We start from the raw sequence: 17,318 nt of genomic DNA on the forward strand, positions 1-17,318 counted from the left end.
AAACAGAATGGATTTTCATCTGACCTGCTTTAAGGCAGCCCTGTCCACATACAGAAAGGAACTGGGTGGCCTTTCAGTGTTCTTGACACCTCATATGGCCTCGAGATCCCACACACAGAAAGTCTGCAGAAGAGTGAAGTTCATAGTGGGAGTTAAATATCCTGGAGCCTTCTCATCAGCCATAGATGAAAGATGAGACTGGTTTTTCTTTTTCATGTGTTATCATCTGCCTAAATTATTTGTTTCCTTGAGCAGATGAATCTTAAATCAGCTTTCACGAATTGGTTGCTTTGGAGAAAAGAAAAGGGAAGCTTTTCTTCTTGAACATAATTAATGCTTAACTTTTCAACTCTTTTGAAATAGCTCTTTTTTTGATGAGTCTTTCCCTTGCCTGACAAACAGAGCTGTCAGTCAGAGCGATGTCTTTGTCTTGCCTCTGCCTCCAGCAGTTACCTCCCTGCCAGTCAGCCATGAAATCGGTGGCCTGTGTTGGGATGTCAGAAAGGCATGCAAATCAGACCCCGGTTCACCTTCCTTATCTGCCCTTTCCTGACTTTGGCTGTGGTCTGGAAGGGAGGCCAAATGTTGGGTCGGCACTTCCTGTACAGAGGAGAGCGTGTCCTGAACCTCACTTAGCATTGTTTGTCATCATCAAGGGACCAGCACTAGGAAAATGTAGTAGATCTTTGTCGGTCTTTTCTTTTCGGGGGCTAATCCTCACTTCCTAAGCGCTTGCTTCCCTGAATAGCAGGCCTGTTTTCAGCCTCTTTCCTGCCTTTGGACACAGAGGGACCCTTCATTCAGGCTCGCCCTAAACTCCAGGCATCTGCCATGCTTGCACCTCCTGAAAGCAGGTGTGTCCTGTGTGCTCTCTGCCACAGCACATTCTAGGGAAAATGCGTCAACTGGAAGCAGAACTGTAATTTTAGAGATTTCATATGTATGTGTGTAATTGATTCACTTGGCTGTACACTTGAAAGTGATACAAGGTCATAAGTCAACTGTATACTCCAATAAAATTTTTAAAATAAAATAAAATGATTAAGAGTCTAAAAAAAAGGGAGTTCCCATCGTGGCTCAGTGGTTAACAAATTCAACTAGGAACCATGAGGTTGCGGGTTTGATCCCCGGCCTTGCTCAGTGGGTTAAGGATCTGGAGTTGCCATGCGCTGTGGTGTGGGTCACAGACGAAGCTCAGATCCCACGTAGCTGTGGCTCTGGCGTAGGCCGGTGACTCCAGCTCCGATTAGACCCCTAGCCTGGGAACCTCCATATGCCGCAGGAGCCGCCCTAGAAAAGGCACAAACAAACAAACAAACAAAGATTCTAAAAAAAACTTCCTCACAGAAAAAAAATCAAAATCAAATTAAAAAATAATAAAAAAATAAATTTAAATATATTTTTATTTATTTAAATACATTTCAGAGACCAATGTGCAGCCAACTGGGGACCCACGTTGAACTCCTCAGACCTTTCAAGCACCCCTCAAATTGCATCTGCCTCTTAATCCCCAACTAGCCATTCTGCTCCAGAGAAGGCCTGGGTGCCTGCCTTCCCTCTCAGGCCCGGCAGACCCAGGGGCTGTGAAGCCTTAGGCAAAGTCCTTTTATTTTTCAGTTTAGTAAATGCTATGCAAAATATGAGGGTCTTACTTTATAAATCTTTCCCTCGTACTGGTATTTATGATAGCAAACTATAACCTACTTTTGGAAATCTTTTCTTCAGAATTTACGTTAAAGGTAGGAAATTTTGTTTGAATGGGTTTATTCCCCTTTTAAAGAAGTGATGAGACCTGCAAATTAATATAAAATTCTCTGCTTGATCTTGTTCAGTCCCTAAAGTGGGTGTAATAGAGTCCTGCGTTTTAGTTTCAGTTCTCAAATTTGTCATTTGGAAGCTGAACATCAGGCACTCTAGAAAGAGACAGCAGTTTTAGAAAGAATATTCTAGACAGTCACAGCTTCCATTGATGCTGACTAAATCATTTGAGAAATCTGTGTTTCTCCTCCTTTGTACAACAGGATTAATTATACTTCCTTGCCGCGCACGTGGAAAGTGCCTGTTAAAAACCTTTGGGTAGGTGCAAGCATTGCTCCTTATTAATCCAGCCTCTCAGTTCCTTTTCTTTCATACGAAAAAGGGACAGTGTTTAACAATTCAACACTGTCTCCTGCTAGGGATAATTGCTTGATTTCTTTTATTGTTCATAGCACTTCTTGAATTAGAATCATTTCTTTATATTCCATGTCTGCCTTTTCAAGACAGCAATTTCTTTGACTAAAAATATAACAAGGCACATGATATTCATCCGCATATAAAAAGTAGACCAAACCTCCTTTTATTTTGCAACCTGTTGTTTTGGAAAAGGGTCTTTCCTTTTCCTAGTTTAGCATTTAAGATCGCTAAGCATTGGGTCTGCCCTCTCACAAAGCACTTACAAGTTCACTGTGATCCCCGCACAGCTGCATCTCTAATGCCAGGATAGAGGTTAAAGTCAGTTCAGGTGGTGGAGATCTGAGGGAAGTTTGGAAATTCTGAACAAAAGACAATGGCAACATTTCCATTACACTGAGGACTGAAGCACCTCTTAGGCTGAGATTGTAATGAACTCACCAGATGTACCAACCCATTTAAAACAGTGAGCTTCCCTGAGCTACCATGAGAGGTACTTGCTTTCTTATAGACAACAGGTCTATCAGCTGACACGGCAATCCGTACTCTGTGATTTTTCTCTGTATCCCTTTAAGAGAGCATATGGAGCACCTAGCAGTATGGTTTTGTGTGTGTGTGTGTGTGTGTATGTGTGTATGTGTTTTGTGTTCTGATCTAAAGTGTAGTCCCCCTTTGTTCAAAGCAGACTTTAAAGAAAGTAACACATGAAGCTCAGTGTCTAACCTTAACAACAACAACAAAGGAAAACAGCACAGTGATTAGTGAAATGAGAAACTATTTATTACTAGACACAAAGAACGAGCATAAATTTAATTTTGAGTTTCCTGGCAGGAAAGCAAACACACGTGAGCTAATGTAATTATCGTTACACAATGAAAGAAAGCAACAAAATTTCTCGGGAAAGATAAACATTTTCCAGGCAGAAAATTCCAAGGTGAACTTAATTCACTGGTTCTTCTATTAGAGATCCTGGATAACATAACAAAGAGTGTTTTCAGCCACTGAGGAAGTATTTAAGTACCATCTATAAAGGACAAAGACGTGGTAGGAAACATTTCATGAAGACTTGTCTGAAGGAGCCTGTGGGTCTGGCCTTGTGGCTTTCCTGCTGGGCCATCTTAGCCAGCCTCATAGAGTGGAGTGTTAAGGGGACCACTGGGTTGCCACAACCTCTGGATCTGCTGGTTTACCCAGCTTACTCTTAACTGTCTGAAGCACATTCTGGTTGCTGATTAAGTAGGATACTACTCTGAGGGAGACAGGTCTTGTTCTGTTTTGAGATTTAGGAGCCCAAACTCCAGAAGGAAGAGTGAATCCACCTCTACATGAAGATGGGCTTTGGAGGGGGGCTTCAAAGAAGGGCAAGCTTTTAGAGGAGCTTTCAGTCTGCTCATACTTTTAGATGCATACTAGAACCGCAGAGCACAGAAGAAACTATTTTGAATTTAAAAAAAAAAAAAAAAAATTTTTTTTTTTTTTTTTTGGCCACACCTGCAGCCTGTGGAAGTTCTCAGGCCAGGGATCAAATACACACCACAGCACCTAACCCATACCAACCCTAGCCCCTGCAGTGACAACACCACATCCTTAACCTGCTGTGCCACAAGGGAACTCCCTGAATCAAAGCTTTTTAATGGAAGGGTTACATTAAATGCCATGAGGGACCAGACAGGAAATAAGAGAGGCAGGCAGTGGATGTTGGGTACACAGGCCCTCTTGGGTCAGGGCTGGGACTGTGTGACACAGGGAGCAAGCCCTAGGGGCCACATCTGCTCAGCCCTCACCCATGTTGCCATGTATGAACAAAGGCCCAGGATTGCCAGAGCCTCCAGTTTTTCAGGAGAAGCCAAAAATATTGATTTTCAATGATGTCTGATGAATTAGAATATAGCCTCAGAAAATATTTTTCAAAATCATTTTGCAGGCTAAACCCAATATACCTATAATCTGGTTTCACATCTGCTTAGAGCATTTATTTACTTTTTGGTTTTAAATGGTTTACTCAGATAATTGATTTATGTGGTTGTATACAGTTGTTTGGTCTTATTTTAGCATTATTTAGATATAATTGACATATAACATTGTGTAACTTTAAGGTGTGCATTGTGATGATTTGATGCACATATATTGCAAAATGATCACCCCCACAGCATTAGCGGACACCCCATCCCATCGTATAACAGCCATTTCTTTTTATGGCAAGAACATTTAATATCTACTTTCTTAGCAACTTTCAAGTATATACATCTGGCCATCTTGAAATAAGGAGGAGCAACACAAATACTAATATTTATGGAATTATCAAGTGCCATGTATTGTTCAGAGGGCTGTATGTGTACTAACTCATTTGATCTTCTCAAAGCCATTTGAGGCAGGAATTATAAGTGTCATCATCATCATTGTCATCTCTGCTTCATAGACGTGATACTCTGAGGTTAAGGAATGAGAGTAACTTGCCCTAGGTTCCACAGGAAGCAGTGGAGCCCAGTGCAAGGCAGGCAATCTGACTCAAGCATGTTCTCTGCCAGTCCAAAGCCCATACTATGCCAGTATAACATTTTCTCTCTGAGTGCTGAAAAACAGGCACGATTTTGGATTCCCACAGTGCCTTGTCTAAGGACGGGAGAGAACATAACCCAAAAAAGCACTGAGGAATGCGTTTGCACCCCCACCCCTCTCTCCTGTCTTCTTTCCTCATTGAAATCACTCAGATATGATATGAGAAGGCCTTAACAGGAATTACTGTATGTGTGGGGCTGAATCGCATAGTGAGCTGGATGCTCCCACGGAGACGCAAGGTCTCCCATTCGTCATCGGACTATAGCAGATGGAAACACACCTTCCTGGAATTGTCTTGGTTTAAACCTATTTTCCCATTCCTTTCTAGACCAAAGCAGGAGACCAACCTCCAGTTGTAAGCAGACTGAGTATTGGTTCACATAGGAGAGATAAGGCCCTTAATACTTGAGTGCAGGGACATTAACACAATATTATGCTAATTTGCTTACTATCCCAGTATTTTCGGTAACTATTAATATCATTAAACTTGAGTGTAATTTTTTATTAGTAAAGACCTTTTATCAAAGACCGAGTCTAAGATACAACTTCCTTTTTTAAAATTCATGGTTAAATCAATGATAGCTATTTGGCAAAGGCTCAAAATTATCCTGTTAACTTGTGTTTAAGAGCATTTGATTTATATGTGTGCTCAAACCACCACCACATGCGTGTATGTATGTGTACTAATTGCGGCCATGTGCATTTAAACATAGTGTTATCGGTGGGAAATGAAGCATAAAACATGAAAAATGTATAATTATTAAGGGGTCCAAATTATACTTTTTGACTCTTTCCAGAGTAAGGATGTTATGATACAGCTTCGGATGTTTTTCATTTCAAACGAGCAAAAGTTCCTAGATAGGTTTGGTGATTTGGGGGGGGGGGGGGGTTGAAAATTTTTTAAATTATTATAGTTGATTTACAATGTTCTGTTAATTGTTGATTTTTTTTTAACTTTCCTGGTTAACTGTAAAATTCCTCCCTTTGATAGACATAAATGAACTAACCCGTTGGTTTTCTCGTTAAGATATGCTTTTCCTTTGGACTCATGCTATTCCCCCAACTAGAAGACAGGCAGCCTCCCTAGAACAAGGTCAAAGTCCCTGGATACATCAGCAAGAGAACTTTGGTTGCTTTTCCTCCTTTTCTTACCTAAATTTTTTTTTTTTTTGTCTTTTTTGTTGTTGTTGTTGTTGCTGTTGTTGTTGCTATTTCTTGGGCCGCTCCCGCGGCATATGGAGGTTCCCAGGCTAGGGGTTGAATCGGAGCTGTAGCCACCGGCCTATGCCAGAGCCACGGGATCCGAGCCGCGTCTGCAACCTACACCACAGCTCACGGCAACGCCGGATCGTTAACCCACTGAGCAAGGGCAGGGACCGAACCTGCAACCTTATGGTTCCTAGTCGGATTCGTTAACCACTGTGCCACGACGGGAACTCCTCTTACCTAAATTTTTAAATAAAGAACATAATGTTTTCTAGTGTCCATGACATAACTTGTTCAACACTGAATGTATTTGCATGTGTGTGTAATAGTTCTGTGCAGTGCATACAATTTATGACCTTGAATTTTATTTCAGACAATCCATGGACACAAGGGACCAATCACTGCAGTGGCCTTTGCCCCTGATGGACGGTACCTTGCCACCTACTCAAACACTGACAGCCACATTTCTTTCTGGCAGGTAAGCATATATGCTGCAGAGTCTGGAAGTGTGTTGCATGATCCACTTTTGCTAGGAAAGGCTGCTACCCACCAGTCCTCCCTCGTCCCCTCCTTCCCTTTTTTCGACAAATATCCAGTATTTATCCCTGCTGATTATGGGCCAGCTGCTAGCACACAGGGTCTACCGAGAATACAGTTAGCAATCTAGAAAGAGGGGGGTCTGCTTTCACAAAGCTGTCCATCTGAGGGAGACACAAGTGAATAAGCAAGTAATTACAGTACAGAGGGGAGCCTGGGAGTGAGGGTGTGGGGACGGCTTTGCAGAGGCAGGAACACCTAAGCTGAGCCAGGTGTTACGGGTATGGAGAGGTAAGTGAGGGCCTGGCCCGAAAGAAATTGGGGAGAGGGGTAAGCACTGCTCAGGCTGTTAATTTACACAAGACATCCAGCAGCCTCATATTAACTTCATGCCTATTTGTATTATTTCATTTCTGTCTGCATTCATTCCCAAGCTTTTAAAACATTTTCAAAGATCTGAGCATCATTGACTGACAACATGCAAGAATCCCTTGTTTAATGATCATTAAAATGAATATTAATTTGAGCAACTGATTTTTAGAATAGAACTTGTTTCTCCTCAGTGATTAATCTCCATCCCATCTTCCTTTTAATTATCTTACTCTTGATAATTACAAAAAAATGAAACATTATCTCAAAATTTAATTTAAAATTTTGTTACCTATCCTAGGATGCAAGTACGTTTTATGAGATTCCGTTTATTGCTTTGAAAGCTGAAAAAAACAAAAGTTTAAAGAAGACTTCACAACTTGACAGTGTTTTTTTAAAAAAATCAATAGCTAATAAAATGTAAAACAGATAGAATAAATTGCTTAATTAACAACATGCTGTTAAAGCATGACAACCTCCAAATCTGTCCCAGGCTTTTTCTACTCTTCATCTCATTTAGTTTTTCAGTTTATTTTCTCATTATTCTTCCATAATATATCTCCAGCATCTTAATTAACTCATATTAAACTCTTTCCTTAGAGATATCACCCAGTCTTCATCTTTCCCAGTGGGTGACCCCGGGACTCATGTTTCATTCTCCTGAAATCTCACAGTACATCCATAAAGTGGACTCTCGCAACAATGGTTCTTTAGACAGTGTTCCTTTCCTGCTCTGTTCTGTGAGCACACGGTCTCCGTTATACCAACTGTACTTTGACCCATGTTTTCCCTGATTTCCTGTTCTCATGAAATCCAGAGGAGAGTCTGTGTGGCGCCACCTCCTCCACTCCGAGTGTGTCTGATGTAGAAGGGCTGGGTGCCAGCTTAGTTTAGGAACATGGAGTCATGAGGTCGCCAGTCCCTACTTTCAAGGAGCTTGTGTTTGCCTGTGCTCTCCTCTTAGGAATAAACAACAACAACAACAAAAATCATTCTTTTGTTCAATTTTTCTTCTTACTAAGAAAAAGTAATTCCTTAGATACCTCCTAAATTCTCCAGATATGAAACTTTCAGTATTTGCCTCAATTTCTAAGTTGATAAACCTTCCCCCCTCCCCTTATCTAGATCAGGGTTCTTTTGGGATATGTTCATCCCTTCCTTGAATATTGTTCTGTTTTTATCAAAGTTTCTGCCCCACTTGTTGATGGAATTATGGTTAGCATCTTCTTCACCCTGGAGATCAAGGTCGTCCCTTCGATGCTATCTCTTTGAAATAGCTCATCCCCTCCTCCAGTTCAGGCTTCTGCTGTTGCCCCTGGGCCTCAACACGTACGCCTGAGCCCATGAGTCTGTCCACGTGGCTCTGCCTGCAGGGAGCCCAGCTCCTTTCCTTCCTCTGCATGCTCTTCTCCTGGGGATGCCTTGTGTTATGTGCTGCTGTTCAGCGGACAGAGCACCCAAGCAACCCAGGCAACACCCAAGTCTTTTCCGCCTCTAAACCCAATGTCAGAATTTTAAATTCAGCCCATCTCTTCTCTGCTTAAATCATACGCACCTTGGTCTGATTAAGTGGAAAACACAGAAGCATCACAGCAGCTCTCTCAAGAGAATACAATAAAACCTCTTCCAGAAGTATAATAGGTTTGATTTGAGCTAAAGAGAGCCCCCAAAGCAGTATTGCATCTACTGCTGTTCTCCCCAAATGAGCTTTGCTGATTTATTTAGATACATATTGTTTAGGTCTAATGATGTCTGATAATACTTTCATATCATTCCAGTAAATGCACTGTAATATATTTTGAAAACTTAATGAAGCCTTATTAATACAGAGCCTTACAAAAGCTATCAGCTATTAAAATCTTTGCTGAGAAATGATGTTAATGAGAAATGCTGGTCGGATAATTACTCAAGTGAGACTTAGTAAAAGGTTTGGGTGCAGCATTACTTACACTGAGAACAGCATTGAAACACTTTCTGTTTTGATGAATTACATCTGTATGTGTGTCTATGTGTTCAGAAAATAATCTTCTCAGAACTGGTTTTGTGAAGCATTATTTTTAAAGGGAAGGGAAAAGCCATAGTTGCCTTTTAGTTAGTTTACATACTCAGCAGCTGAATGATGTCATTTGTTAATCTTTCAAGCCCTTCTCCTACAGCAGAGTCCTCTATTTGAACATTCCATTGCAGTGGATTCATTGGAATTTGAGCCAGGAGAGTTGAGCAGTGAAATACAACCATAACTCTCAACCTAAATTTTACCACCACCCTCCAACAAAATAAGTATCCTCTTTCAGAAATGCTATTAATAAATTAGGTGACTATTGGTTTCATTTATTTTTATTTATTCCATCTTACAATAGACTACTATTCAGCCATTTTAAAAGGATGAGGTAAATCTACCCTTGCTAACATAAAAAGATTCCCCTTAACATTTTGTTGAATTAAAAAAACAGATTGTGAAACTGCCTTTTCATACGAGCCTATTTATGTAAAATTCCTTATAAACCTGCTTCTCCTTATGTGTATATAGACTTGGAGATCTGGAAAGACATTTACCAAAATGTCAGTGATTGTCTCTGGGAAATGATATTTCTGGGGATTTTTTTTTTTTTTCTTTTTCTTTTCCTTTTTTTTGGCCACCCCTGTGACATGTGGAAGTTCCTGGGCCAGGTATCGAACCCGTACCCTGGCAGTGCCCAAGCTGCTGCAGTGACAATGCCAGATCCTTAACCCACTGCATCACAAGGGAACTCCTTAGCTTCCTTTTTTATATGTCTCATTATTACTTGAATTTTCCATGATGGGTATTTGTTATGTTTGTAGTGAAGAAAAAAGTTAATGTGACCAAATATTATATTTGTAGTTTTCTTTCAAGACTCCAGTTGCCCTTACTTTAGCATAATTGTGGCCAGTCTCTGGTCAAGAAAATATGCATATCGAATAACAAAATGGCTAGTTGTTTTGGTGAGAGTTCTTTGGCGGAGCTTATTGGAAAAATTAATACCCAACCTCGCTACTTCAGATTCATCTCTTACGTTAGAGAGGTGGCTCAGCTTGTAAGGAGAACTCAGATATAATAATGGGCTTTTGGGGAAGATCTTTCCATGCGTAGCCTTCCAACAAGGTATTCTGTCCCGGCCCTCTTTAGCCTTCAACCCATTTCTTGTATGTGGCCAAATCTGAAGGAAAGAATTAAATTAAAGATATGTCTGAGTATACTGGTTGCCCCTGGCATTTTGAGCCACCAGCAAAAATCAAGCTTCATACACGTTTTCATAGAAAATCCATAAAGACGGAAAAATACTTTGTAGTTATATATCAACTGAGAAATTAGATTTTTTAAAAAAGCACATTATGCGCGTGGATGCCAGTTAATTTAAACCGGCAATTTTCTGGATTGTTTGGATCTGTTCTGTAAGAGGACTAAATTATTATATACTGTTACTCTTTGTACAAGTGAGAACTAGCAAATCAAGCTCACTGTCGTTATTTATATTTAAACTGGGAACCCCCAGAAAGAAATAGGGCACTGATATCTTTCATGGAGTTTTTGGAAAGAAGAGGGAAGGACACAGGAAAAAGGCTCTTGGAGGATGACAGTAAGATTTCTCCTGGCTTCAATGTTAACCGAACTTTAACAGAAGGAGTTAATGATAATCATACATTTGGTTTTAAAATGTGACCTCGTACACTAGTGATTTTTTTTCACCTCTGTGTTGTGTTCGGCACTATTATTAATGCAGGAAAATCAGTAACATTAGTCATCTTAAAAGGGTTATTACTCAAGATGATTTAAATTGTGAAAATGTCAGTGGAGCCTGCACGCGTCCTGCCAGAGATGCCGTGATTTACACCCCCTGACACCATCCTGCTGCTGAGAAGGGCCAGGAAAAGGAATGGCTTATATTTTGCACTGATCCAAATGCAGAGCATGATATCAGCGGTAGCACACCTTAAATGTCCGAGGATTTGCCGAGGTCCCACATGTCAGCCAGCCATATACACTGGAGCATGATCTGCATGCCTCACAAAAATCACTAGAATCGTATCCATTCTGACGGAGGCGCTGCTGCAGGGAAAAATTGTACATGAAAATTAGTGCAAAGAAAGTTATTATTTCCAAGCCCTCTTTCCTAATCGTCAGTGTGTTTTCCACATGACTTGTAATAGCACCAAAGGTGTATATTAAGAAAGGTTAAGTAATATTTAAAATCTAAAGGATTCTTTGGACTCGGTTGCTCAGATGACAGTGCGCTTAAATAACCACCATTCCCCATTTAGCACTTTGACCTGGATGCATAGTTGTTCATGAAGCATAATTCCCAGGTTGTTTTCCAATTATGTAAATGGATTGAAAGAACTTAAAATTCAAGTCAATTCCAGAATGGCCACCAAAAACAGCAGAAGTCACCGACAAAAAAAAAAAAAAATGCCCTGGAGTTGCTGCTGTGGCACAGTGGGTTAAGAATCAGACTGCAGCAGCTCAGGTTGTTGCAGAGGAGCGGGTTCTATCCCTGGCCTGGTGCGTTGGGTTAAAGGATCGGGCATGGCTGCAGCTGTGGCTCAGGTTCAATCCCTGGCCCAGGAACTTCAATATGCCATCGGTGTGACCATAAAATAAAAATAAGTAAATTTTAAAAAAGTCATACCAGTGAAGCGTTAGAGTGTACTCCTTTTAGCATGGCAGCAAGACAGTGGGCCACAGAGGCAGTGCTCAGATACAATTGATTCTTGTTTTTTCCTTCAAAATAAACTAGAGTTTTCCAGGGACTGAGTATTTTAAAAAGCAAGTGAGGAGGAAAGGTGTGGTAGGTGGAGACAGGAAGACGGTAAATTTAGAGCTTTGATCCAGTAACCCATCACTCTGTCTAAGACGGCTCAGCTTTGCTTGCGTTTTCTCAATGGATTCAAAGTCCCCAAGCTTGTCCTTTCAGACTCATTCTTCAGGGGGTGCAGTGAGCACCATCTTGGGTTTCTTTGCTTGCTTTTTTTTTAGGGTCACACCCACAGCATGTGGAGTTTCCCAGGCTAGGGGTGGAATCAGAGCTATAGCTGCTGACTTATACCACAGCCACAGCAATGCCAGATCTAAGCTGCACTGTGACCTCTGCCACGGCTCATGGCAATGCCGGATCCTTAACCCACTGAGCAAGACCTGAGATCAAACCATCGTCCTCACGTTACTGCCTAACCACAACGGAAACTCCGTGAGCACCATTATTAAAGAGCAGAAAGATCTGCATTTTGAAATGCCTATAGTTTCCAAACGTTGTCTGATTGAATGACCAGACAATATTTTTATTAAAATGTACCATTTAGCTCCCTTCTTTAATGATGGATGGACTTTTCTGCTGTCAGGTTCTACCCATCAGGCACAGTTCCTCTGGCTTTATGCATTTACTGTAGCAGCATCAGAACAATTTCAAATACACTGAAAGGAGCCCTTTAGAGGTTAAGAATAAATTCTTAGGGAGTTCCCCTCGTGGCTCAGCGGAAATGAATCTGACTAGCATCCCTGAGGACGCAGGTTTGATCCCTGGCCTCGCTCAGCAGGTTAAGGATCCGGCGTTGTCATGAGCTGTGGTGTAGGTCGAAGATGAAGCTGGGATCTCAAGTTGCTGTGGTTATGGTGGAGGCCAGCAGCTGTAGTTCAAATTCGACCCCTGGCCTGGGAACCTCCATATGCCGCAGCTGGGGCCCTAAAAAGCAAAAAATAAAATAAAATAAAATAAAGAAATAAAACCTCTTAGATGGGTGTGACTCAGTCTGATGGAAGAGAAAGGGGCCAGAAGTGAGTGTCCCTTGAGCCCCTCTCTGTGGTGGGGAAAGAGAACTTGTTCCTTATGTGACACATATGCTGTCCTGTCCCTGTGTTCCCCAGATGAATACCTCCCTGTTGGGGAGCATCGGCATGCTCAACTCGGCACCCCAGCTGCGCTGCGTTAAGACCTACCAGGTGCCCCCCGTGCAGCCGGCGTCCCCTGGCTCCCACAATGCCCTCAGGCTGGCCCGGCTCATCTGGACTTCCAACCGCAACGTCATCCTCATGGCCCACGACGGCAGGGAGCACCGCTTCATGGTCTAGGGCTCGGCTCGCATCTTCCTTCTCCCGGGTCTCCAAACCCAGGGCCCCGTCCTTCCTCAGTGCCTGCCTACGCCGGGGTCCACGGGCGCACAGCAGGTCTGCGTCCCTCCTCATGGTCCTCGGGGGCAGACTCCTGCCTGTGCCACCTATTGATTGAGGCATGCACACATCGCTCTGCAGGATCTGGCGACCTGTCCCCAGGTCGTTTCTCCCTGCTGCAGAGGGAGGGGCAGCCGGCGGTGCTGTTGCTAGTGCACCAGAGGCCCCCAAATCAATAACCACTGTGATTGCACTGCCAGCCCAGATCAGCATTTTCCTCGCACTAAAGCCCAGCTCTGAAGCGCTGTTGGAACCTCGTTGTTTTGACATTGGGCTTTGAGATAACATGGCAGTCCTAATTATTGATATTATTTTCCTCTGGATTTCCGAAAACATGCTATTGTTTACCAGAAAGATTCTGTGTTTACATGGGGTTTTTTCTTCTGGAGATTGCTAGGAAATTACTCCATCTAATTTCCTAGGGTTTAGCCACTGTCTTCTTTATTAACACCTAACCGATTTGAGATTAATGAGAAAATACACACACACACACACATACACAAATTTTCCTCGTGGAGAATACAGTTTCCCGGATAGCTAGCCCTCTAAAATGCTCATATCCTGCTTAAGTGATAGTGTATTTAGTAGTTTAAAATAAAAATCATTACTGCTTATGATCTAGTTAATATACTTATCCCGTCACTAGAACTGATCTAGTAAATGGACTTTTGTCGTAAAGAACCAAGTTTGGAAGCAGAGCATCTGCCTACAGAGAAGATTCTTGTTGCTACAGATCTCTTTGAGAAAAAGTCTACCCCTTCCTTCCAGAAACTTTACAGACCTGCAGCTCCTGGATGTCAGCTATCATGTAATAGTGACAATTCAGACTTCAAACTACTGCTGACCAATTAAAGGAAAACTAAGACAGCGTTTCTTTTAAATAAGTATCCCAGAACACCTTTACTGTGGCACACACATTCAGAACTATACAGTCGTCCCTCAGTATCTTGGTGGCGGCAGTTCCAGGACCACCACCCGCCCACCAGGATACCAAAATCCACATCTGCTCAAGTCCCTGATACCAAAGAGCAGAGTACACGGAGTCTAACTATATATGAAAATGCGGGGGCCCTGAATCAATCTGCACAAATGTCACAGTGAGGGTGTTCCTCACACTTTGAAGTAAGCATCAACTAGATCACTTTCTTCTTGTCAAATTATGCTGGTTCTTGTTCATAGTAATGGGGAAAAGAACCCATAAAATAACGTTTTGTATGACTTGTTCCTAACAAGCCTTGATCTGTATATAGTTGGGGATTTGGTTGGTTGTTGACTGCTTGGTTAATTGGGCAAAATGGTTTATTAGAACCAAAATAGAAAATGATTTATTAAATTCAGAGAAAACACGTGAAGTTTACAGAGGAACCAAAATGATAGTAGGAGCATCTAATTAAAAGCATAGATTGTCAGAGTTTATATAATACACAAAAAAGTAGGATCAGAGTCAGAAATAAATACATCTGTTATTTTACTGAGACAGATTTGTAAAGAACAGGTTGTGAAATTAAGGCCACTAGGACATCTCTTTCATATTGATATGAAGTATATCATTTCTATTGATGGCAAACCTGTCCTATACCTTGGTTTTAGACTTTAGGTGTTCTTCAAAAGTGAATTTATGCCACATGCATGTGCATTGTATTTATAAAGATTATACATGTAGTTTCCCAGGGAGAAACTAAGAACTCGACAGCATAGACATGGATTGTTTGGTGAGCGTGCTGTTGTGTGATACAGATTGAGAAACCTGAGGAGAACAGGAGGTGCTCTTGGTTTTTCCAGTGGTTTCCCGAGTCTTCAGTACAAATACCCAGCACACATTCACTTTATGAACTTAAATGAGGATTAATGTATTCTAGACCATAAAGCTGCTATGGAATGATGAAGTAAAAGTGTACCTTAGCGAGTTTTGGAAAACAAAACACTCAGTGCATCAGGAGGAAGGTGGCCACCCCAAAGCATGACTGGCACACTCCAAGGAGGTTTAGAACAAAGCCATGAGGGCCAGAGGAGCCAGACACCTGGGCAGTGAGCCTGGCCAGCCGGCCATACAACCTGGCTGCACAGACAGCCAAAATTAGAATATTATGGTCGTAGAACTCTGGGGTGGATGGTATTTGATGGTTTGACATCTCCGAACTGCTAAAGTCGCATTTGCATTCTTGTTCACACAAACTCCTTGGCTCTTCTAACAACCATGGTTCCAAACTTCATCACAGCTTAGATTGCTCAGCACTGAGGTAAACTTTGTATTGTCATCCTAGTGTATGCTTTTAGTGTCTTATTGATTTTGTTGACACTGTATTTGGACCTGTCCTTGTAAATGTAGAGACATGTGTGGCTTCATGGGTAATTTACGAGTAAAAGATGACTTGACGTGACACCTGTATGAAAATGTAATGATTGAACTCACTGTGTACAGCACGTGAATTAAAATGTCTGCCTCTCAAAGACATTTCTTGATGCCTCCACTCAATAGATTCCAAATGTACTGGATATCCCTGTGTACATACATGTGTTAAATAAATCCGAATTGTACTGAAGATTGTTTTTCTCACTAAAAACATTGTTCACTCTTCTTACACATTCTCATTTGAAATCCATATGCTTTCTCTCTCCCACCTTTCGTACCAAATGAAGCCTTCTATTTCTGCCTAATTATTCATTTCCAGGGAGAGCTAGCTTCAGGAAAGGCAGACTTGATCACAAAGGACAGCAGAGCTGTAGAAGAGTCCCTCTCCCTCACCACAGAAGGGAGAGAACCAAACACTCCTACTGAGACTCAATAGCACCCTCTGTGGTTTGGGCAGGGGAATTGCATGCCTGTTGCTTTGTCTCCACCCTCAATTGCTCCTAAACAGACTGTTAATTGTACCAAATTATATCTTGTCAGATTTGATGACACCAGTCAGCTGCCCTGGGGTGGGGGGCTGGGCTGAGCTCATGAAATTCATTTCATGTAATACTCTGTTTGGAGTTGAATTTGAATCCCTGAGGTAAAAGGTGTAATTGGTTTTCAGAAAAAGCAAAAGTAACAAGATAGGTCATCATCACTCACAGAGTTAGGCGTGTAAGTAGTGAATGTAGTTCTTTAATTTCCAGATAAGAATTGAATTGAGTCAATCATCATGTAACAGTATGATTTCCTTTAAGAAAGATACAAGCATTAAAGGAATTGTTGCAACATCGTTGGCCCTATTCAAATGTCCAGCATCCATCCCAGGACATGTTTTAACATCTCCTGATGTCTTGAATGTATCCTTATAGGGAAAACGGGGGCCGTAACAGTTCTGTAAGATTGGTGATCACATAAACTGATCAAATGTGGAAAGGGCATGACATTAATAGGAAGGTAAAGCCAAGCAGTGCCGGATGAACTTTCACCTTTCACCCCTTCGGCTGACTGACAGAGCTGAGTGTTGAAGAAAATCAATACTTTGGAGCCAGGAGGGAAATATTTCCAACCTCTAACTAGAGAATGTATTTTGACAAGGCCAAGATAATCCAAGCTGCACAGGAGAAAGAGAAAAGAAGACTCATTTTTAAAGCTTGACACTTCAAGGTGTTTTTGTACAATGGTTTAGAGATCGTCAATACATACAAATACCAAAGGTCAAAAAGAAAAGCCAGAAGAATTTCAAAAATTAGATGTCCAGTTCTTTCTACTGTTTACAAACTGAAAAAAGACTGGAGAGGTTTGTGCTTGTAACCGTTTAAATGAACAGAGCTCACAATTGTGTGCTTTCAGATTACCATCCCTTTTAACCAAATCTTAAATTTTATAGAGGCAGCACTGTGAAATATTGGATGCCTAAAAAGTTGTTTAGATTTCTAGTCTCCCTACATTTTTTCTTGGACATGAATTGCTTCTTGAAGCCTGTATCATTGTATGCTAACACCTCAGAATCTTATTTTCTGATTCCAGTTACTCCAGCTCCTAGGCTTGTAAATCTTAGCCCCTTCTTCATGTTTGTTTCAATCATTTGCAAGAGAAAAGATTTCCTTTGGAACTTGAATTGTCTCTAGTTTCCCAAGTCCCTTTAAGCAAATAACTTATAAAAGTATTCGAATTAGTCCTCTTCTAAATGAGAGGCTTCTGCATCTCTAGGAAGTAGAGATGCAGAACCAGCAAGATGAGAACCATTTGTTCTGCGGACAGATACCTCCGTCAAAGGGATATAGATTTGTTCCTTTCCAACAGATAAGAAAAGGAAGAAGTCTAGTGGTGCCCATACCTTCCAGTCAAATGCAGAAAGACAAGGGAATCCTGAATCTTGAGGTATCTAAAGTA

The 17,318-nt window shown here is 41.5% G+C and overlaps 1 protein-coding gene across 12 annotated transcripts in view; it reads left to right on the plus strand.

Annotated features, from left to right (window-relative positions):
- Positions 1–15,570, plus strand: part of WDR7 (WD repeat domain 7) — a 375,641-nt gene extending 360,071 nt beyond the window's left edge. For all 12 annotated transcript variants that reach the window (XM_021093595.2, XM_021093608.2, XM_021093602.2 and 9 more), the window contains 2 exons: positions 6,311–6,415; positions 12,725–15,570. In XM_021093595.2, coding sequence (XP_020949254.1) covers positions 6,311–6,415; positions 12,725–12,928 — 309 coding nt within the window. In that variant the 3' untranslated portion in view covers positions 12,929–15,570. The remainder of the gene's footprint in view (positions 1–6,310; positions 6,416–12,724) is intronic.
- The last annotated feature ends 1,748 nt before the right edge of the window (positions 15,571–17,318 follow it).

Source organism: Sus scrofa, chromosome 1 (assembly GCF_054392235.1).
Source record: "Sus scrofa isolate SSC_HxYL_T2T_F1_AM1 chromosome 1, Sscrofa_HxYL_maternal_Yorkshire_Landrace_v2.0, whole genome shotgun sequence".
Lineage (NCBI taxonomy): Eukaryota > Metazoa > Chordata > Mammalia > Artiodactyla > Suidae > Sus > Sus scrofa.